Source organism: Aquarana catesbeiana, linkage group LG08, assembly GCF_042186555.1.
Source record: "Aquarana catesbeiana isolate 2022-GZ linkage group LG08, ASM4218655v1, whole genome shotgun sequence".
NCBI lineage: Eukaryota > Metazoa > Chordata > Amphibia > Anura > Ranidae > Aquarana > Aquarana catesbeiana.
This window is the reverse complement of record NC_133331.1, coordinates 199,143,488-199,166,176: the sequence shown is the minus strand read 5'-3', so window position 1 is coordinate 199,166,176 and position 22,689 is coordinate 199,143,488. Positions and strand designations below refer to the sequence as shown.

Here is a 22,689-nt window from a genome sequence, read left to right as displayed (position 1 = left end):
TCAGAGGATAGGAGAAGAAAAATAGATGATCATGCCTGGTCTCATATACATGGTAAGGCCCGTGTAAAGACAGATATACTGATAGTACAGGAGCTATATGTAGGCATAAGAATGTTTAAAACCTATAACAAGTAATGGGTGCACGGCACAATTTTGTCTCTATAGTTGAGACAGATTTACCATTAGTTTACAGTCAATGTGATAAATTCTCTCGGAGTCATCTCTTGTCCTCAGTGAAAGCTAACGTTTTTATAGTTGAAATTCTGCCAAAATGTTTTATAGATTTGGGTAGAGCAGGGATGCTTTAGAACCCTTGTCAGATTTATACTGCAGATTGTATCTCCATTGGGGAGGTTTGCCTTCCTTTCTGTCCTGATAACCATTGTCATTAAGATAGAAACAGAGAAGAAATCCAAAACGTATATATCACCAGAACAGGACTGGGGGGTGGAGGGGGGAATCTCAAAATGGAGGAACCTGTTCCAGTGGCAGCTGTTAAAGGTGGGCTCTACACTCACTTTAGGGAGATTTAATCTATGTTTATGCCATATCTCTGGGACAAATAGTCAGAAATCTCCCCAATGGGGGCACTGACAGAAATAAAAACCTGAAGGAGGGTTTAACCCTTTCCAACGCTATCCAAAACTGAATTGGATTTCCTCTCTTAAGATGGGTAACATTAGTAGGGTTGCCACCTCATCCCTTTAACCACTTCAAAAGTGTAAGCAAATAATTTTGTGCCGCTTGCAAAACTAGCAGCTAACACACCAAATTGGATAAATGGTATACATAAACAAAAACAGCAAAGTGTAGCGCTAAAGGGTGATGTGCCAAAGATAGTGTGGACAGTGAGTCCAAATGACACTAAATTCAAAAAAGTTAAATAAGTAAATTGATAGAACAAACATATATATATATATATATATATATATATATATATATATATATAAATGGATCAATTAAAGTCCATGTGAGTAGTGATGCAAAGAAAATAAATATATATATAGTCCCAGATTATATGGTTGAAGATGTAAATTCATCAATAGAGACCTCTGATATGAGGAATTCTTCCAAAAGCTGGGATGTGTAAATGTGAAGAAAACCACCACCATGTGAAGAGGAGGCTTACCGGATTGTTTGGACACGTCAAGGCGTATGCTCTGCGTGCCAAACAGGCTTGTGTTAATCACTGTATTAATGTCACTGGTTCCCAAAAAAAAGTGTCAAAAAATGTCCGTTAGGTGTCCGATCTGTCCGCCGCAATGTTGCAGTCCCACTAAAAATTGCTGATCACCATCATTACTAGTATTAAAAAAAAAAAAAATAGAAAAAATGACATACATCTATCCCCTACTTTGTAGATGCTATAACTTTCGCGCAAACCAATCAATATATGCTTATTGGGGTTTTTTATAAAATAAATACAAATTGGCCTAACTTGATGAATAAATTAGTTTTTTTTTTATTTATTTTTTGGATATGTATTATAGCAAAAAGTAAAAAATCTTGTTTTTTTTTTTTTTGGAAAATTGTCGGTCTTTTTTGGTTTATAGCACAAAAAATAAAAACCACAGAGGTGATCAAATACCACCAAAAGAAAGCTCTATTTGTGGGAAAAAAAGGACATCAATTTTGTTTGGGTACAACTTTGCATGACTGCGCAATTTTCAATTAAAGTAAACGCAAAAAATGGCCTGGTCATTAGAGGGTAAATCCTTCCGGGGTTGAAGTGGTTAAAGAAAAACAGCAAAGTGTAGCGCTAAAGGGTGATGTGCCAAAGATAGCGTGGAAAGTGAGTCCAAATGACACTAAATTCAAAAAAGTAAATTAAAATAAATTGATAGAACAAACAAATATATATATATATATATATATATATATATATATATATAAATGGATCAATTAAAGTCCATGTGAGTAGTGATGATATATATAGATATAGTCCCAGATTATATGGTTGAAGATGTAAATTCATCAATAGAGACCTCTGATATGTAGGAATTCTTCCAAAAGCTGGGATGTGTAACTGTGAAGAAAACCACCACCATGTGAAGAGGAGGCTTACCGGATTGTTTGGACACGTCAGGGCGTATGCTCTGCGTGCCAAACAGGCTTGTGTTAAGGTGGATGGACTCTGGATCAGTATCCTAGGACGGAGATTCTTACTTCTCAGCCAGATGAAAACATAAGGACCATGACATCTCATGCGGACCAGTGCTCAGAAATCCACAGATATATAGGGGATACCAAAGGAGGAAGCAAAAGGGGACCACATAGCGTAATTCCGTAAAACAAGAATAAAGTTTAATGCTTCCTTTCAATGTGAGTTTATTATGGAGTTACTGCAATTCGCAACTACACACAGTTACTTTTGGTTTAACCAACAATTTTACCTTCAACTTCGTGGAGTGGCCATGGGGGCGAAATTTGACCCAAGCCTCACCAACTTGTTCATGGCCAAGTGGGAGGAGGATGTCTATGCCCTTGGGAATCCTGTGGGCACGATACATAGACGACATCCTCCTCCTATGGAATGGTACTGCAGACTCACTACAGGCTTTTTTGACCTACTAAACAGGAACAATAGGGGCATTTCCCTGACCTACAACTCCAGTACTGATAAGATACATTTTTTGGACCTAGAGATTCGGATTGTGAATGGACAGTTCGAGTTTCAAACCATTTTCAAATCAACGGACAGAAATGGTTTTATCCCTACAGACAGCTGCCATCACCCGTCTTGGCTCCGGTCTGTTCCACACAGCCAATTTTTGCGGTTACGTAGAAATTGCACCAATATAGAAACTTTTAAGGCGCAGGCCAATACACTTAAAACCCGACTATTGGATAAAGGACACAACCATTTGGAAGTTGATTGGGAAATTTTACGTGCCTTGGAAGTGAATAGAGAATCTCTATTGGCCATCAAGCCCAAACGGGATCCTGATAATAGTTTTAGGTGGGCTATGATGACCTCGTTTTCCACCCAATATCGTCAGATCAAAGCCATTCTTGCCAAACACTGGAACATCCTCAAAAACGATTCCATCCTTGGTTCATCTCTACCTGACCAAGCCAAGGTTGTCTTCAGAGGAGTGTCCACCTTACAAAGTAGAACAGCTCCGAATGTTATTAATCCCCCTTCATGTCCGTCGTTTTTTCATGATCTGACTGGCTTTTTTAGGAAATGCATAGTGTGCCAGCATAACTCAGGAGTGGGACGCAGAGTAGTCGATTTTAGATCTTCTGTCATCAACAAGCATTATCCGAATAAGCACTTTTGTATCTGTGCAACTCACTATATTGTTTATTTAATCACCTGCCCTTGCGGGAAGCAATATGTGGGTCGCACTAGCCACACATTTTCTTTCAGAGTTGCGGAACACATTGCCTTAATTAAGAGTGGGGACAGGAAACATACCATACCCAGACATTACATGTCACATCATGATCGTAATCCTAAAGGGACTACATTCTTGATTGACAGGTACATGGCTCCTTGGAGGGGAGGGGCTAAAACCAGAGGTGTCTCACAACTTGAGACCTTCTGGATCTACGAACTACGTTCCTACTCGCCTTTCGGCATGAATATAGAGTGGGACATCAATTCCTTCATTAGCCAAGCCTGACAGCTTCATTTTTGTTTTTCACACTGTTCACTTGTTTCTCATTTTTCTCTCTTTCTTGTTTGATACATTGTTGGCACATTGTCATATTTTATGTACAAATGACCCCACATGAGAGTCCACTCCATGAGCGGTATACACAACTTATTTTGTATCTATTTTAAGCTCACCATTTTGATTATAACCCCTTTGGTGAGATATGAACCGTTTATACTGTACCTCTCCATATAGTTGACGGAATATCCAAGTTCTGTCATTATGGTGGGTTGTTTTTACGTATTATTATTTGAAATTGAGTCGATATTATAGGGCTCACTTTTAGATTTAATTTAGACTTAACTTTGTTTTCTGGCTATATACCTCTATTAAACCAAACATCTTTTGGAGACACTAAGAGATGACATTTAATTGTCATCCTTTATGTCCCCATTTTTCCTATATATTTTATCTTTGTTTTTTAGTATATCCCCCGGTTTGCTGTGATATCACCCTCAGCATTTTGCTGCTACCTTTTTGTAGTATATACACGGATGAAGTCACACACATGACTGTCAATACGTCCTTGTTTATGACCTCACCACGCCCATCACGCTGTCACTGATGTGCGTACAATTACTTTCATGGCGTGGCACGCATGCTGATGCGCCATTTCCATGAGGTGGAATGCACGCTTGCTTATGACGTGGCACGCATGCTGGCGCTTCATTCGATCGTCCCTGGTTGGCCACGCGCATGTCTGCATGTCTGTTCAGACGTGTGACATCAGCTTAGATGTTTTCGTAGCACGTACCGTTCAGGTTGAGCCCACGTTGAAGCGCCACCTTCCGGGATGGCTCCCTCTCTATAGGTTAGATACGAAGAGGTATGTGGAATGCATTTTTACATTGTTCAGTGTGTGCTGTGGAACGCACGCTGGGGCGCCATTTCTACCAAACCGGAAGTACTTGCCACACACACACGGCAAACGTTCAAGGGCTTGGCTCTCATGATGGGGGTCATATTCTTTATAAATTTGTGGAGAGACACCCCAGATGATGTCCTTGGAGATGAAACGCGCCGGCAAGGTCTCCACTGCTGCCAATTGATTTTATACAAGCGCTGTTTTATTCCCTATCATGTGAGTGTTCTTCATTAAATTTTATTCTTGTTTTACGGAATTACGCTATGTGGTCCCTTTTGGTTCCTCCTTTGGTATCCCCTATATATCTGTGGATTTCTGAGCATTGGTCCGCATGAGATGTCATGGTCCGTATGTTTTCATCTGGCTGAGAAGTGAGAATCTCCGTCCTAGGATACTGATCCAGAGTCCATCCACCTTAACACAAGCCTGTTTAGCACACAGAGCCTACGCCCTGAAATGTCCAAACAATCCGGTAAGCCTCCTCTTCACATGGTGGTGGTTTTCTTCACAATTGCACATCCCAGCTTTTGGAAGAATTCCTCATATCAGAGGTCTCTATTGATGAATTTACATCTATATAATCTGGGACTATATATATATTTATTTTCTTTGCATCACTACTCACATGGACTTTAATTGATCCATTTATATATATATATATATATATATATATATATATATATATATATATATATATATATATATTTGTTTGTTCTATCAATTTATTTTAATTTACTTTTTTGAATTTGGTGTCATTTGGACTCGCTGTCCACACTATCTTTGGCACATCACCCTTTAGCGCTACACTTTGCTGTTTTTCTTTAACCACTTCAACCCCGGAAGGATTTACCCCCTGACCAGGCCATTTTTTGCATTGTTTTAATTGAAAATTGAGCAATCATGCAAAGTTGTACCCAAACAAAATTGATGTTCTTTTTTTTCCCACAAATAGAGCTTTCTTTTGGTGGTATTTGATCACCTCTGCAGTTATAATTTTTTGTGCTATAAACCAAAAAAGACCGACAAATTAAAAAAAAAAAAAAAAAACAAGATATTTTACTTTTTGCTATAATACATATCCAAAACATTAAATAAAAAAAAACTAATTTATTCATCAAGTTAGGCCAATTTGTATTTATTTTATAAAAAACCCCAATAAGCATATATTGATTGGTTTGTGCAAAAGTTATAGCATCTACAAAGTAGGGGATAGATGTATGTCATTTTTTCTATTTTTTTTTTTTTTTATACTAGTAATGGTGGTGATCAGCAATTTTAGTGGGACTGCAACATTGCGGTGGACATTTTTTGACACTTTTTTTGGTGAACCAGTGACATTAATACAGTGATCAGTGCTAAAAATATGCACTGACATTGTACTAATGACACTGGCAGGGAAGGGGTTAACATCAGGGGCGATCAAGGGGTTAAATGTGTTCCCTGTTTGTGATTACTAACTGTATGGAGGACTGTGTGACTGGGGAAACACACAAATCCATCTTCCTGCTTAGAAGGAAGACAGATCTCTGTGTCATCCCCAGACAAAAGGAGATCTGCCTTGTTTACTTCAGCATATCCCCGTTCTGTCTCTGCGGGGAATAGTCGCGTGCAGCTGGCGGGCATCGAGTCTGCTGAATTACTAATTAAAAGGTCAACATTAATTAAAAAGTCCCATAATCCCTTTAAACATCCACTTGTGCATAAAGTAAGGCTTCCATGAGGCTTTGCTGTTTGTGATTACTAACTGTATGGAGGACTGTGTGACTGGGGAAACACACAAATCCATCTTCCTGCTTAGCAGGAAGACAGATCTCTGTGTCATCCCCAGACAGAACGGTGAGCTGCCTTGTTTACTTCAGCATATCCCCGTTCTGACTCTGTGGGGAATAATTGCAGGCAGCTGGCGGGCATCGAGTCTGCTGGACCCGCTAATTGGCTCCCCCGCTGGCCAATCGGAACGCACGCGTGCCACGAATGCTAGTGCACAAATCGTCGCACCAGTACGTAGTTAAAACCGAACACATATTAATTACACAGGTTCTGCGGCTGACTAAGGGGTTAATTAAACTCACTTGGTGCCTTATCTGCATTAAATTAGCCTCAGAACCTGTGTAATTCATATGTGTTTGGGTTTAAAGGGATGAGGGGGAAACCCTAAACATTAGAAAGACAAAACACTTCTCATGATCTTCAATGGTACCAAAATTATATTTTTCCAATTTTTTGTAAAACACACAGCGAGTTATATAAATCTTATATTTAAAGACAAAGTTCACATTAACAAAGCACAGATGAAAATAACAAATATGTATAGTTTTGCCTTTATAAGTGGTCTAGTAGTCTAGCTGTGTTTCTTTTTTTAAAGTAAACCTGCCAGAGATTGCAAACTTTTAAAAGCAAACATACTGCCCAAGGGAAGACACTAAAATACCTGTCATTGCTGATAGTGTTTCAGTCAGACCAGTAATTGTGATCTCTTAGCTATGAGTAAGCACTCAGTCCTGAGTGCGAAACGCGTCAGCTTACCTGTACTTTCTGCATGACAGTCTTGTTGTTTTGATGATCCCATTTTTTCAATAAAGTGAAGTTTTTTGACTACATCCAGTGTGCGGCATCCAAATCTTCTCCTCCATTCAAGCCAGTAATTGTGATCTCACTGGAGTGGGAATGAAAGTAAACTGGGCTTTGTCTTGGCCTAGAAGCCCATTAGCAAAGTGAAACTAAATCAGAAACCGATATTCAGAGACTTTTTGGCCATCTTGGGTAAAAGTAGGAATCTTACAATTGTTGAAAAAACGTTATTTCTACATTTTACAAGGGTGCTGTAATCCAGTCTTCCCTCACTTTTTGATTCTGCTGGCAGCATGTAATCTGTCCAGCCTGGTATTAATAGGATAGGATAGGCATACTCTTAAAGTGACCATGCACCACTAAGTGACAGGTCCACTAAACTGGTGCACTCATCAGCTACAGATATGTTCTTCCTCCCTCTTCCATCACTTGCTGCTTTGTTCTGCTGCTTGGAACTAAGAAAGAAGTCATAACATAGATCTTACACAGGGAACTCTGTCCCAGTCCACATGTGACAGGCCTGGGTGCCTCAGTCAATTTTGGAGCACCAGTCCTGTCACTTGGGGAAAAAGGGAAGTGAGTGACATGCTTCCCATACAATAAGTAGCAGTTATTTCTCTTCATTTCTGATGGCTAAACAGAGCAAAGAGAGGAAGTAAATATAAACAGCTAGGGAGGGTTAGGTGAAACTGTTACTTTTCCCCAAAGGGTGGAGCACAGATTCACTTCATAGGCAACTGAGAGAGAAATAAATATAAATCCAAACCAGGTGCATAACTGAGTGAAAAACATGGACAAGCAATTAAGGTGGTTCAAAACACTGGCTGCTCACATACTCATCTGAACAATATGAGATAACAAGCACAAGCCTGTAATGGAGCACCTGCAGTCTATAAAAGTCACTGGCACGGTTATGTTCAGCCCAAGAAAGAGAGATCCAAGCCAGGAATTACTAATTAAATGGTCAACATTAATTAAAAAGTCCCATAATCCCTTTAAACATCCACTTGTGCATAAAGTAAGGCTTCCATGAGGCTTTGCAGATCAGATGGAGCCGGCTCGGATGGTGGATGACTTGTTTGCCTGGTCCCAAGGGAGCAAACAATGCTGAGCCAGTGTCCCCCACAGTGTGTGGGATGTAAGTTGGGTTCTGGCCGCCGCCAGAATGTGGAAGATGGAGCCACCCGGAATGACATGGCCATTGGACGAGAGTGACTAGGACCTGGCAGGAAGGGAGGGTGCAAAGTGTAGGAACGTCAAGCCGCATGTAATGGGATCACAAGGGGAAATGTGACAAGCCAGTTGCTATGATGATATGTTTCCAGGCATGCCCCTTAATACCAGTGATCTACCATCCCAGCCGGCTCCATTTGATCTGCAAAGCCAAATGGAAGCCTTACGTTATGCACAAGTGGATGTTTAAATGGATTATGGTACTTTTTAATAAACATTGACCTTTTAATTAGTGATCCTGGCTTGGATCTCTCTTTCTTGGGCTGAACATAACCGTGCCAGTGACTTTTTTAGACTGCAGGTGCTCCAATACTGACTTGTGAGAGAGAAATAAAGCAATCGTTGCTAACCTTATTCAATGAAAATGCCAGCTGCTGCCTTTCTGTAGGGTTTAGCTTCAGAGTTTGTCTGGCTTTACAGCAAGCGCACTTGCTCCAGATTAGGGACTCAGAAAGTATAGATCCTAAAAACAGCTAGGCAGCTAGTATTTTGAGGAGGTGGTAAGCAATGGCAATTGCTGTAATCAACTGGAACCTATAAAATACATGTGACTTGTCTGTTTATAGTTTATATAAAGTGTGACAAAAACAGTTCTACGTGGCATTTCGATAAAACAAAATGATTACAATTTTTTAAAATAAATTTCTCTAACTAAACTATGTAAACTATATAAAAAGGTGTGAAAAGTGGAAAAGCAAGCAGGCACACTAGGAGTGAAGCATGGATATGGGGACATTTGCACCTGGGACCAGGATTCTGCAGGATGGTGTAGGCAGTGCTTCTTTAGCTATTCCATATTCAGATAAACAGTTATAATTTTGTACACATCACCTCATAGCAAAGGTTGTCTGGATCCCTCAGTCTCTCTGCAGTCACCAATAGGCATCTTCTTGTGAGTAAAAGAACTGTATTTATTTAGTATATATTTATTCAGTCTGAAAATCTAGTACGAAAAATGCAAATGTAGTTGGGGTGCTGCAGTTCTGGAAAATAATTACAGTTTTTGTGCACATTGAGCAACATGACACCCCCAACAAGATAGGATCTAGCATGTTTCAGCCCTCGTTAACAAAAAGATGCCTTGGAATTTATGTAGCTTTTATTAAGAGGTTATCGGTTTTAAATTGCTAGTTGCCTCTGACGTATACATGCAACTTTTAATATTGCATATCAAACATGTTGCAGCTAGCTGTATTGTGTCACACAACTATGAATATGTTTGAGATCCGTACATCTGTCCTCAGTCCTCTTCCTTCTATGTGTCCCTGTCCTTTTACATGCTCAGTCCTGGAGCTTCCTTATTGCCTCACCCTCTCTCTGTGTTTTCTTTTTAAACCTCTCCTGCCTTATCCCCATCTAACACTTTCACCGTTCAGCTAAGCCTGGCAAACTGCTGCCTTTGATTTCACTCAGTCAGGAAAAAAACAGTGGAACTCACATACCAATAATTACAGAACTGGGTAAGGAGAAGTCCCTCTTCTTTCTTTACCTTTTTGTCACTGTGGTAATTATATGGCTGGCCCACTGAGAGGAGCAACCAGCAAACACAGCTCAAAAAAACTCTGTGTGTTAAGGCCAACCACTGGATGGTATTCATCCCAGGATTCTTATTACTTTGAAAGGTACTTTGGAGGATTGGATCATATGAACTCCCCTTGCTTGTGCAAATAATTTTAATGGTGAAATTCTTCTGTTCCTTTCTTACAGTGCAATTTTCTTTTCTATTTAAAAGCATCAAAAAATATGTGCTAAAATTTATACTGACATATGTATTACATTGTTTGTGCTAATTGCCAATTTATTGCGGTATTTAGGTGGAACAGAATGTGGTTTTAAGAACCCTGGAACTAATATAATAGGGCTCTTTCATATACATATTTTCCCTTCTCAGCCTTATTTCATTAGGCAATCACAGTGGAACAGCTACTGATCATGTGAAACATTTCCTCAGATTGGCAGCAGCCATGTGTCCAGCCATCTATCATGGATGGAAAACCACTTGTGTGAAAGAGCTCTTAAGGGGGGAGTTCATTTGATGAGGTCTAATGCATATAAAATGCATTGCACTCTGTTGTTGGACTGGTTGCACCCCTAAACTGCATTTATACTATACATATTGTTTCCTATTTTAGTTCATTTTTTGTGTTTATCATTCAGTGTTTTGATTGCTATCCTGTTTGGCTGCGGGAGGGAAGGCGCCTTTTTACAATATCATGCAGTGCTTTTGGTTTTGGCTGCTTCTGTTTTGTACCTTGTGTGTGTGGCTCAAGTTTTTAAGTGAAACTGGTTTGCATCTTCAGTAACGATTTTCTGTTCATAGTTCTCACGCCGACATCAGTATGACTTTGATCACGATAACCTCTGATACAGAATCTTTTCTTATAACAGAGCTGATACTTAGCTGCCTCCAGCTCCTGTTTGTCTGTCAGTATGATTGGCTGTTCAGACAAGGGAGACATGATTCAAAAGGCAAAAACCCAAGACTCCACATGCCTTGCAGCCTTTTCCTAGTGTTTGTTTCTTATTTCTGACTCCTCTGGAGTGATCAAGCTCTTGGGTTATTGAAGAGCAGATAGATTCTGCTTTTCTTGGGGGCAGTGGGATGTTTAGAAATATACAGGGTAGAAAGAAATACAGAAACACAGGCAGAAGGATTAATCCACTGTGCACACCTATTTTGCCCATTCTTTTATGCGTCTGCAAAGCTTCGCTACCCATTTGATTTATGGCTGTTTGCATACTTACAATACCCTTGAGTTTATCTCAGGCTTTTTGGCCTTAAACAGTATATTTGATTGCTTTAAGTAGAAGTGTACTTAGTAACCTGTTCTGGTACACAGCGTGAATTGCCGGAGACTTTAATGATCTCTATACTAGCTGCATTTCTGTAGCTTGTTTTGGGGAAGAATATATACTTAAAAAATAAAAAAAAAACTTGTACAGTTTTAGCAGAACTGAGTCAAACTTTGAGCTGGCTTTTTGTAGTATCAATAGGAGGGTAAGATGGTGTTTTGCCCTAAGGGATGTTAAAAAGAAAGCACAAAAAAACTAAAGCCTTATTGTGAGCTCCTAAGGCCAGTATGTTACAAGAAGGTTATGTTCAGTAGTAAGCGGGGTATAGTCAGCAAAAGTGTAACCTGATGCATTCTAGAGCTAATGACTTTGTTTGTGGTTTGCAGTGAATGATTCCAATGTTCAGTTCCTGGATCAAGATGATGATGATGACCCAGACACTGAGCTTTATCTGACCCAGCCTTTTGCCTGTGGAACTGCCTTTGCTGTAAGCGTGCTGGACTCACTCATGAGTGCAGTAAGTGATTTTCGTACAAATAATAGTGTCATTGTTAGTAAAGAACACTTGTTATCTAATAAATACTGAAGTCAACCTTTATAGGATGGATTAATATTGATCAATTTGCATAAGAATGCAGAAAATGCATCACTATGTCATCATGGTACCTTTAAATTATTTTTACTTAGTTCTCCTCTACCAAATATTTATCACAGATATATGCTCTAAATATTATTTGGTTCTTTGATGGACTTGAGTAGACTGCAATGAGCTAAATTGAATGATTCTAATAAAGCAGTCATGTACCAGTGTGCCTGATTAATATTTAACAAGCATGCTGAGCTCGGCTGTACATATACTGCCAGAATGTCACAAAGGATGAAAATATGAAGCCTACATACCCTATTTTTTTTTTTTTAAGGCCACCAGTCTGTATACCATTTAGATGAATGTTTAATTGATACATGTTCATGTCAGAGCAGCTGAAAGAGTTCTAAAACACCCAAGACCTTAGTCCAGCAAGGGATAATCGGCTGTGACATTAGCAAGACAAAAGCAGGCTTCCAAACCAAAGCATGTCATGTCTAAAAATGCAATCAAGCTTTCACTACAAAAATTACATATTGTCATGCCCCTTATTAAGTTATTCATTAGAGGAATACTTTTTTGCACCTGGTCATTTAGAAATCCAGTTCAATACACTAGTGTATATCAATAAAAAAAAAGTTCCATATTTCTGAAGGAAAATATCCTCTTCACTTCCTTACTGTAAGTCAGCCATTTCTGAGATATAGAGTAGTCAGATGACTTGTACAGTGTATTCATGTTTCTCAGCATTATTATATTATGCAAACCTTTATTACAAAATGAATCTCTCTTTACAAGCAATCCCCTATTCCTTTAAATAAGCAAAACATACCTAGTTTATTTTTTAAAGGATTTAGCAGGGTTATTCATTTTTGGTAACCACTAACTTAGTGCTAGTAATGGTCCATGTAAGGTTTTCAGCACTGATATAAAAACATGATCTCTAACCTTAACTTAATTCTTAGTGTGACCATAATACTCACTTGCACATAAATTCTTAAACCTAACCCTAACCCTAAAATTTTACTTGATACCTAAAATGACTCAAAGCCTTCACCTTAAAATCACCAGTAAAGTACAACTATGGCCTCCTTTAAAAAGAATGCACTGCAGGATTCAGTTATAAGTATGTCTACATTTGCAGTTTACTCTTAGTCAGCCTGCAAAGTCCTACAACTACCTGTTGGGTCTGCCAATGAAGTCCACCTAATGCAACTTTCTGTGATGGTGTGGCAACAATGCTGCACTGCTCCTAAATTCAGAGCAGTGCTGCCACTATAATTTAGGCTGTGGCTGCTCCCACTACAGTGGGATGAAAAAACACATTGCAGGGGTTGTGACTATCAGCATTGTCACTGCTGATAGTAAAAACCTGGATATTATAAACCTGGAAATTACCAGTCAGACTCTGGCCACGGCTAGTGCTTCTCACTGCTTTCTGGATTGAGAGGACTCCTCTGCTGCTGAAACCCTCCCACTGTGGGCGGCAGTGTCTGGAAGGAGAGTGTGTGAGGAACAAATGAAGAGGGACTTGGGTCCAGTGTGGGATGGTGAAGGAAGTTTTTCGTTTACACTTTGAGACTTGTGCATCACATAGTAATTTGATTTCGTGCTTGTTTAGACCGATATGCTGTAGCCTTTAGTTGAACTTTAAGATTACCCTAAACATTAAGCTCTTAAGCTTAACTTTAACCCCAAAAGTTAACCTAACACTTAACTTAAAAGTGTTACTAAACCCAGGACCCTGCATTCACCATATCTGGTCTCCCACAAAATATATGAAATGCAATCATTTTAGTAAATATAAACTAGCACTCTTGTGACTTGTTAAAGCTTATAGGAGTTTTCATACTGCACTGGCTGTCCTATCAGGATGTAGAACCCCTGACTCTCTGTATGAACAGTGCTGATTGGCCCTGTGCTGATCACATGCACTCTCCCAAGAAAAAAAAACTCTCTAGCAATACATACCAAACTGAGCATGTGCAGCCTGACTCCAGTAACTCTGTCTTATGTGGACAATGCAAGTAACATGTTATGGGGACAATGCAAGAAGAGGAGGATCTGTGCATACAGGATCAAACAGCCTTTTTACACAATGCAGATGATTAACCTCTTAGGTTCCGCAGTGAGTATACCAAGCATGCTTTACTGCATATACAGACCAATTTTACTGTTGTGGGTTTAGTAACACTTTAACACTTAACAACTAAAAAACAAACTCCAAACTTAATTGCTCGACTTACCTTTTTTACACCAAAAACCAACAGTCCTACACCAACACAATGGCACTAAACGTTGAGTCTACCTATTCTGAAGATTTAGTGTTTACAAATAAATGTATGTGTTATCCCACGCTATCTCCTTCAGTGTCAAAAAATAACGTGTGACCGCTGAAAAAACGAAATATTGTGTTCCCCCAACTAAAAAATGAAATGAGATACTATGTGTTGGTTGCGCTTGTCAAAATAAAAAACAATCCTGCATCAATGACATCAAAACAAAATCATTCAAATGTGTAACAATTTACATCAGTTCGTAGTAAGTTTTCTTAAACACAGTGATCCTTAGACGTGAACCAGTCCTGCATTAATGACATCAAGTACAAAATTCCTTAAAAAAACAAATATCTAGTGTGTGATAAATATTCTTAAACACGGTGCTCCTTAAATTTGATCCTCCGTGACCTTCACTCTACGTGGGTTAAAACAGCAAAACAGTTCCCGGCACCTATTCACCACTGTGCTCACATCAATAATAGACCTGTATAGGTCTAATCTCACCTTCCCCAACTGGGGTGTAATCCGTGTTAAATAAGGCAGCTGATCGATGTCCTTCTCCTCCTTTCCCCTCTCAGAGTTATACTAGAGGCTTTATGTGAGCTGTGTGGAGTAACTTCCTTTTTCATCTGTTTCCCCTCAATCAAAGCAAACAAACTCCCATAGTGTAGTATTTAAAAACATGTAAAATGTATAAAAAAAACCCCACTTATATTCAAGACAAAAACTGTGCATTCAATCCCTATTTCCAGCGGGCTGGCTCTTGTGTACTGCCGATGCGATATATCACCCGACTCTGCCCAAGATTTAGTGTTTGCCAAACTTTTATACTAGCTTTACCACTGTTGTTAAGCATGTTGATACATATAGTCAAAAAATGTCATCTTATCAAAATGAATACACACAATCATGACCTCAAGCAACTCTTACAAAATATGAATAACATTTTGACTGGCTAAGTAAATAAAACGCATTATCATAAATTTAATTGTCAAACCTGCTCGGCTGATGTTTAAAATTTAAAGCTGACCTTCATACAAAAATAACACCTTACAGTATTCTAACCCACTCCCACCACAGTCTTAAAAAATAGAAGAAAAGGCCAACGCATTATTCACTGGGCTTGTAAGTATGTTATTCCTTAATAAAAGGTAAATAAAATATTGGGAATTAGTTGGCATTGAAGCGGAGCTAAACCTATCGATTTTTAATGGTTTCCCAAAACAGGTACATTCAAAGCATGCCGCAATTGATAACTGAGACAGTTGCTTTTTCTCTCAACCAAACTGTCAAGCTATCTAATGGATGGTGTCATAACGCATCACATGTGCAGCACCATTACAGCTGCAGATGAAACAGAAGTTAAGATGACAACTTCCTTGCCTGTAAAAAGATAGGAGGGTTTAGTTCTGCTTTAAACCCCTCTGTAAAATGTATCTGTTTTATTAAAGTATAATTAAAGGCAAAACTTTTTTTTGTTTTGGATAGTGGAAGAGGGATTAAAACACCTTTTAGGTTTTTATTGCCGTTTGTGTCCCTGTTGGGGATTGTGGGGTTCAGCTCGCAGAGAGGTAATCCAAGCTGTATGTAAGGTTAAAGTCCAGCCAAAACAGTTTTAAGCCTCCTGGCTAGTAAATAGACCTCACTAGGTCTTCTCCAGTCCGGCAGCCATGTTCCCTTATGGGGGGGGGGGATTTGGGCCCAAGGGATTTTTTTAATTTGCAGGATTTTCCTCTTTTTTCCTGTTTGACTATAGGACAGGAAATGAAGGCAAATCTCCTCAACGGGACACAGATGGCAAAAAAAATCCCTTACTCAATTCAAAATGAAAAAAATCAAGTTTTGGTTATAGTTATACTTTAAACCTCAAAAACCAACTACAAATTTTTCACACAGAGATGTCACAGAGGTGTCACAAAGATGTGCAAAAGGTACATCTAGTGGTTCCTGCTTGTGTTTTTTTTTAGTTTGTAGATAACTAAATCCTATTTCATGATGTTGTATATTTGCTTTTACCTTCAGAGCAAGTTTGACTAGCTGGGACATGAACTCCACAGTCGTTGAAAATGATTGATACGTTTTCTGTCTCATTATGATTTTGATGTTTTTAAGTTGTATTGCATTCTCTGTTGATGACTGTACTATTGACATTTTTACATTTTTTATATTCCTAGACATATTTCAATGACAATATTTTAACATTGATCAGAACATTGGTGACAGGAGGTGCAACACCAGAGCTAGAGTCCCTTATAGCAGAAGAGAATGCATTACGTGGTGGATACAGCACCCCACAAACTCTGGCCAACAGGGATCGCTGCCGAGTAGCCCAGCTGGCATTGTATGATGGTCCATTTGCTGACCTTGGGGTAAGAAAGTGTCAGTTAAGTACAGAGCAGTTTAGTGGAGCTCTTCTAAATCTTTATTGACACATCGGCTATCTGATTAAGGGCTTCCCATGAATGCGAGATTCTCATCCATTCAAAAAATGGTCATCTTATGTCTTTTAGTAGTGTAATATTAATAACAGGCAGAAGGAAAGCAACTGTGCTTCATCCAGAAGAAGATATTTTCATCAATTTAAATCACAAATTTCCCTTCCCTCTCCAAAAACTAAACCCTTTCAAATAGGAAGAGGTACTTTTGCCACAAGACATTTCCATCTCCCAAGCCGTCAATGATCTACATAAAGAAGTGGTATTATTTTTAATATAAGTTGAGGCAGAATTACTGCTTTTGTCACAAAAAAAAAAAAAAAATGAAGAGACACCTTGCACAGACGTGTAATTCTGATTGCCATAATATGTACATACTCAGGTTGAAAAAAGACACAAGTCCATCTAGTTCAACCAAAAAAAAAAATACAATCCTATACCCACAGTTGATCCAGAGGAAGGTGAAAACCCTCAGCAAAACATTATCCAATTTGCTTACAGCAGGGGGAAAAAAATCCTTCCTGATTCCCTGAGAGGCAATCGGGTATTCCCTGGATCAACTTTACCTATAAATGTTAGTACCCAGTTATATTAGTACATTTAGGAAAGAATCCAGACCTTCTACTAAGCTGGCCAGAATTCCCTCTGGAGGGAGTCTATTCTATATTCTATATTTTCACAGCTCTTACTGTGAATAAACCTTTCCGTATGTGGAGATGAAATCTCCTTTCCTCTAGGCGTAAAGAGTGACCCCTTGTTCTCTCTGATGACATTAAAGTGAATAACTCGACACTAAGTATATGGACCCCTTATGTATTTGTACATGTTGATTATATCCCCCGTAATCTCCTCTTCTCAAGAGAGAATACATTTATTTCCTCTAATCTTTCCTTATAGCTGATCTTCTCCATGCCTCTTATCAGTTTGGTTGCCCTTCTCTGCACTTTCTTTACTTCCACGATATCCTTTTTGAGAACTGGTGCCCAAAACTGAACTGGATATTCCAGATGAGGTCTTACAGGGGCAAAATTATATCTCTCTCTCTCTGGCATCTATATCTCTCTTAAAGTGGAGGGCCACCCTGAAAAAAAAAATCACCAAAGATCCTAAAAAAAAATAAAAAAAACATTTGAAAAAAAATGTTTTTAAACTTACCTAAACCCTTGTTGCTAGGCAATCTTCCTAATCTGCCTATTCCTATTCCGCGACGTGTTCTTCTCCTCGGTGAGCGGCCCCGTTGTCTTCTGGGAACTGTGTGTTCCCAGAGCACCACGGGGCCATTCACAGAGCGGAGCGCCGCGCCGCTCGCGTGTGCGCAGTAGGAAACTGGCAGTGAAGCCGCAAGGCTCCGCTGCTTGTTTCCCTTACCTAGGATGGCGGTGCCAGGACCCGAGAGCCGAGGGATGGGTCAGCCTCGGGCAGCCGACATCGTGGGCACTCAGGACAGGTAAGTACTTATTTACAGTCAGCAGCTACAGTGGGTTTTTTTTTCAGGCCGGAATCCCGCTTTAATACAAGAAAGAACTTTGGAAACCGCAGCTTGGCATTGCATGCCAAATATTAAGCTTATGATCTGCCAAAACCCCCAGATCCTTCTCCACCATTGTACTCCCCCTCATGTTTATGATGCGTGTATATTCTTAGCCCCCAAGTGCATAACCTTACATTTATCAACTTTAAACCTTGTTTGCCACATAATTACCAAATTAAAGAGTGCATTGAGGTCGTCTTGTAAGTTGGAGATATCCTGTAAGGACGTTATTTCACTGCATAACTTGGTGTCATCTGCAAAGACTGAAATGAACTTTTAATCTCAGACTCTATATCATTTATAAATTTATTAAAAAGTGAGGGTCCCAACACTGAACCTTGGGGTACACCACTAATGACCTTAGACCATTCAGAGTAAGAATCATTAACTACTACTCTCTGAATTCTGTCTTTTAGCCAGTTCTCTATCCATTTACAAACTGATCCTTCCAAGCCTGTAGACTTTACCTTACACATTAGCTGTGTGTGGGGAACTGTGTCAAACGCTTTTGCAAAATCCAAGTATACCATGTCCACAGCCACCCCTTTGTCTAAGGTTTTACTCATCGAAAGAAATCAGATTTGTTTGACAACTTCTGTTTTTCATGAATCCATGCTGTCTGTTGCTTAAAATATTTTTTCCAGCTCTATGTGGCCTTTTATTATACTCTCCAGTATCTTCCCGATTCTAGAAGTTAAACTATCCGGTCTATAGTTATTTGGTAAAGACTTTGATCCCTTTTTAAATATAGGCACCACATTGGCCCTACGCCAATCCAGTGGTACTATTCCAGTCCTTAACGAGTCCCTAAAAATGAGAAACAATGGCTTTGAAATGACAGAGCTCAGTTCCTTTAGGATTGGTGGGTGTATGCCATCTGGTCCAGGTGCTTTATCCACCTTTATTCTGTCTAAATAGTTCTTGATAATATTACTTTTGAGCCATTGTGGATGATTCAGGGCTGTGATAATACCATCCCTATTATCGACTGGAGCTCCCCCCATGCTCCTTTGTATACTCAGAGGTGAAGAAAGTATTTAATACATTTGCCTTTTCTTTGTCCCCAGTCACCTACTCCAAATTATTTTGTAAAGGGCCTACATGCTCAGACCTGACTTTTTACTATTAATATATTAGAATATTTTTGGGGGGTTTGTCCTAATATCTTTTGCAATCTGACGTTCCTTTTGAATTTATGCGTCCTTGATTTCCTTTTTACATATCCTGGTATATTCTTTATTTATTCTTATTGTTATATTTTTTAAAAGCTCTTTTCTTATTTATAGCTTTTTTAAATTTGGCCAAGACATATAGGTTTTATTTTTAGCCTTTTAAAATTATTTTGCAGTGAGTTCGCATACAGTCTTGTAGACATCTAATTTCATGTCTTGCCTTTTGCAGGATGGTGGATGTTATGGGGATTTATATTGCAAAGCTCTGAAAACATACAACATGCTTTGCTTCGGTATATATCGACTACGTGATGCACACTTAAACGCACCAACTCAATGTACGAAAAGGTAAGTAGACATTAGATAAGGTTACAATAAAGTTATTTTTTTTAGTTCTGCTATGTATTGCGTAACTAATAGTATTGAAGTGTACTTTGCATATTGAGCACCTAACAATCTGGATAGTTTATTGATCGTACACTTCATGTCAGTTAGAGAAATCTGCTTTTGTTTTCCAGGTATGTTATCACAAATCCTCCTTATGAATTTGAGATGGTGCCCTCTGACCTCATCTTCTGCCTGATGCAATTCGACCACAATGCCAGCCAGTCTCGTGCCAGCCTTTCCCACTCCTCGCACTCTTCACACTCCTCAAGCAAAAAGAGCTCGTCTGTTCACTCCATCCCAGCTTCGGCCAACCGCCAGAACCGCGCAAAAGCTCGTGACACCCGTGACAAACAGAAGTACGTGCTTGAAGACAGACTGTGAATGGGGCAACGGTGGGGGAGGGGAGGGTGAGATGATGCATTCATTAGGGTATTACTATGAATGACTAAATCTCATTGACCCCTTTGTAGAGCAATAGTAACAGACCAGCAAAGAGGCCAATGATCTACTTATAACAGACAGTTTTCTATGCATTTGCTCAACATTACACAACTGCACAGGGTAAGAAAAAAAATACAAAAACTGAAAAATGTCAGGGGCACAGGATACATTGTGTTCCAGTTAACAGTTGATTACATTCCCAGAGACCTCTACGCACACAGCATTGTGCAGTTTAAAGGGCTAGTATTATAGGCTGCTCTTCTAGACTAAAGAGGGGGTTTGTAATGATATAGCCAAAGAAAATAATATATTATTTCCAATAATCCACAGAACTGTTAATGCCATTGTTGAAGCCTACATCAATATGGCTTAAATTCAGCTGTGATGTGTGACTATGTTTCCCATATGTATGTCCATCCCTTACTGCATTCATGTGAATATTGCCGCTCTCCTCCCTGCCTCATGTACATTCTCCTTCCTCATGTGTTTGGTCAGGAGTGCATGGCATTCTTTGTTACCTCCTTAATAGTGTGATGTTATGTCTCAAGTCCAAAGGCCAGGTGTAGATACCTTTTCAACAGGCAGTTTCCTTTACTGACTGCCCTTTCTGACCCTCATTTGAGAGAAAGTACAGTAATATGTGACTTATGCATCTGTTTGCTTACAAAAGAAGCATTAAAGAATCTAACCTAATTGCAGGTATGCTTAAAAGTATAACTACATGTGTGGCAAGAAAAAGGACCTTTTGGGAGCTGAAACCAAACAGTATTATAGAAAGTTTTAGTTGACAAGGATAAACAAAAGATGTATCCGAATGTCATAAAATGTAAATACTGTAAACAAAGCTAAGACACTTAAGTGCCAGTCTACAGGCAGTTTTTGTGGGACAGATAACTTGTATGTTTAAATTGAGTGAAATACAAATTTGTCTTCTAATGGCTTACATGATATTTATTCATTTGTGTGATCCATCACTTATTGTACAAGTTGCCAAACCATTATAAGTAACGGTTCTTAACTTTCCCCAGCAACATGGACTGTTTTACAACTTTTTTTTTTTTAAGGTGCAAGGGCTGCCTTTAATATAGCAATTTTCCTGTCTGTTTAACACATTTCGTTAACATAACCTAAAATCTGTGTGATAATTCCCAGAATAAAAAAATGAAGCATTTTATAATTTCTGTTTATAATGGTTTCTCTCTGCTGGGGTACGACAGATGGTAGTCAGTGGGTCTGTTGAGCAGCAGTGGTTTAAGCACTGTTGGTTAGGAACCACCAGTCTGAAGAGATAGCACTGATACAATGCATACATTTTATAGGTGCTCACACTTTTTTAGTTATACTATTTTTGACAACTAGACTGACCAGTTTTTGGTGCCTCTTGAGGTTTGGTTGAAGGTGGTTAGTTTGAGTAAGTAGACATGTAAAGACTGTATGCTACTGCATGTGTGTATGATGTATGTCTGTACAATAGGTAAAAAGAGAGGAAAGAATTGTTGGTTTATGAGATGTTTGTTGACTTTGGTAAACCATCTGTGAAACTGGTGTTCATTATTGTATTAGCTGTGACATGAGCCACTATTCTTATCAGGAAGACATTACAATCTGTTCCACAAGAGAGTTTGACTTGAGCACGCATAGCACATTCTATAGTATTAGTTAGGTATCATAGCTCATAAATGTGAAGGATAAAATTTCTAATGGGTGATAGCTCTTCTCCCCTTAACATTTTTGTTTGTTTTGTTAATGAGACTTGTCATAAAAAAAGTGTTACTGGTATGGGTTGCCTGCAGATACAAAGGGAGCAGCCTCCAAAACCCTGTCATTATGACTGAATTCCTTGCTTTTATGGCAGACAATGCTTTAGCTTTTTTGCAGGTTGTGAAAAATGATGTCTGCCCCTCCTCCTTCCTATATGTTTCTATTGGCCAGAAGGTAACCCGTCGAAGTTCATGATGGGCTACCCAGAAGTGTCTGGGCCTGCACTTTATACCTGCAATTATTTTTTTTATTGACAGAATCGGTTACCTACTTAAAACACTAGAACTATGTCTGTGTTGTTCCAATTTAGTTTATATCATGTTGTTCTAGAAACTGTATGTATTATTGTCATCTAAAGCTCCCCGAAAATGAAACTTTTTAGATTAATTTCAGTAATAGATCTGTCTAGTCTACCATCTAACTACTATGTCTTTCTTTTGTGACTCAGAAGTTTTTTGTGTTTCAGTCATGGGCAGTGAAATGATTATTCATTTTTTTATGATTAAAAAAAACACACTTTAATAACTAGTGCAAATTAACACATTCCAAAGTTATTTTAATAGTATCCTATTGGCTGGACTGTCGTCAGCTGGCACACTCTTCCCAGAAAGTTCATATAGCTGATCAAAGCCGAAAATTTGTATGAAAATTGTTAGAACATTCAAATGTCTGAAAGTATTTCAAGATTTCGTTTGCTTTTAACATTTGATTTTGGGATGAATGGAGTTTACTGAACAAACACATATTCTGTTAGAAACTCGAGGAAAATTTTTCATCCTGCTCCTTTGAATTGTCTCATCACTGGTTGAAATTGGACACAAATTTGACCCCACTAATGGTTAGGAAAATGAATATTTTTACAAGGAAAAATGTTCAATGAAATTCTACTAGTTTATACCCAGCTTCACCTAAAGTGGATCTTCACACCCAAGTGAGATTGCAATTATCCTCTTTCCCACCCCCCGGTCCCTAA

General features: G+C 38.9%; 1 protein-coding gene across 24 annotated transcripts in view; it reads left to right on the top strand.

Moving 5' to 3' along the window:
• The window catches only part of KCNMA1 (potassium calcium-activated channel subfamily M alpha 1), a 1,086,632-nt gene that overhangs the window by 1,042,181 nt on the left and 21,762 nt on the right, over positions 1 to 22,689 (top strand). For 12 of the 24 annotated variants that reach the window (XM_073596806.1, XM_073596797.1, XM_073596802.1 and 9 more), the window contains 4 exons: positions 11,511 to 11,641; positions 16,164 to 16,358; positions 19,357 to 19,475; positions 19,646 to 19,870. In XM_073596806.1, coding sequence (XP_073452907.1) covers positions 11,511 to 11,641; positions 16,164 to 16,358; positions 19,357 to 19,475; positions 19,646 to 19,870 — 670 coding nt within the window. Of the gene's footprint in view, positions 1 to 9,707; positions 9,792 to 11,510; positions 11,642 to 16,163; positions 16,359 to 19,356; positions 19,476 to 19,645; positions 21,133 to 22,689 lie in introns of those variants that run through there. The other 12 variants (XM_073596784.1, XM_073596787.1, XM_073596785.1 and 9 more) reach the window with 2 other exon arrangements.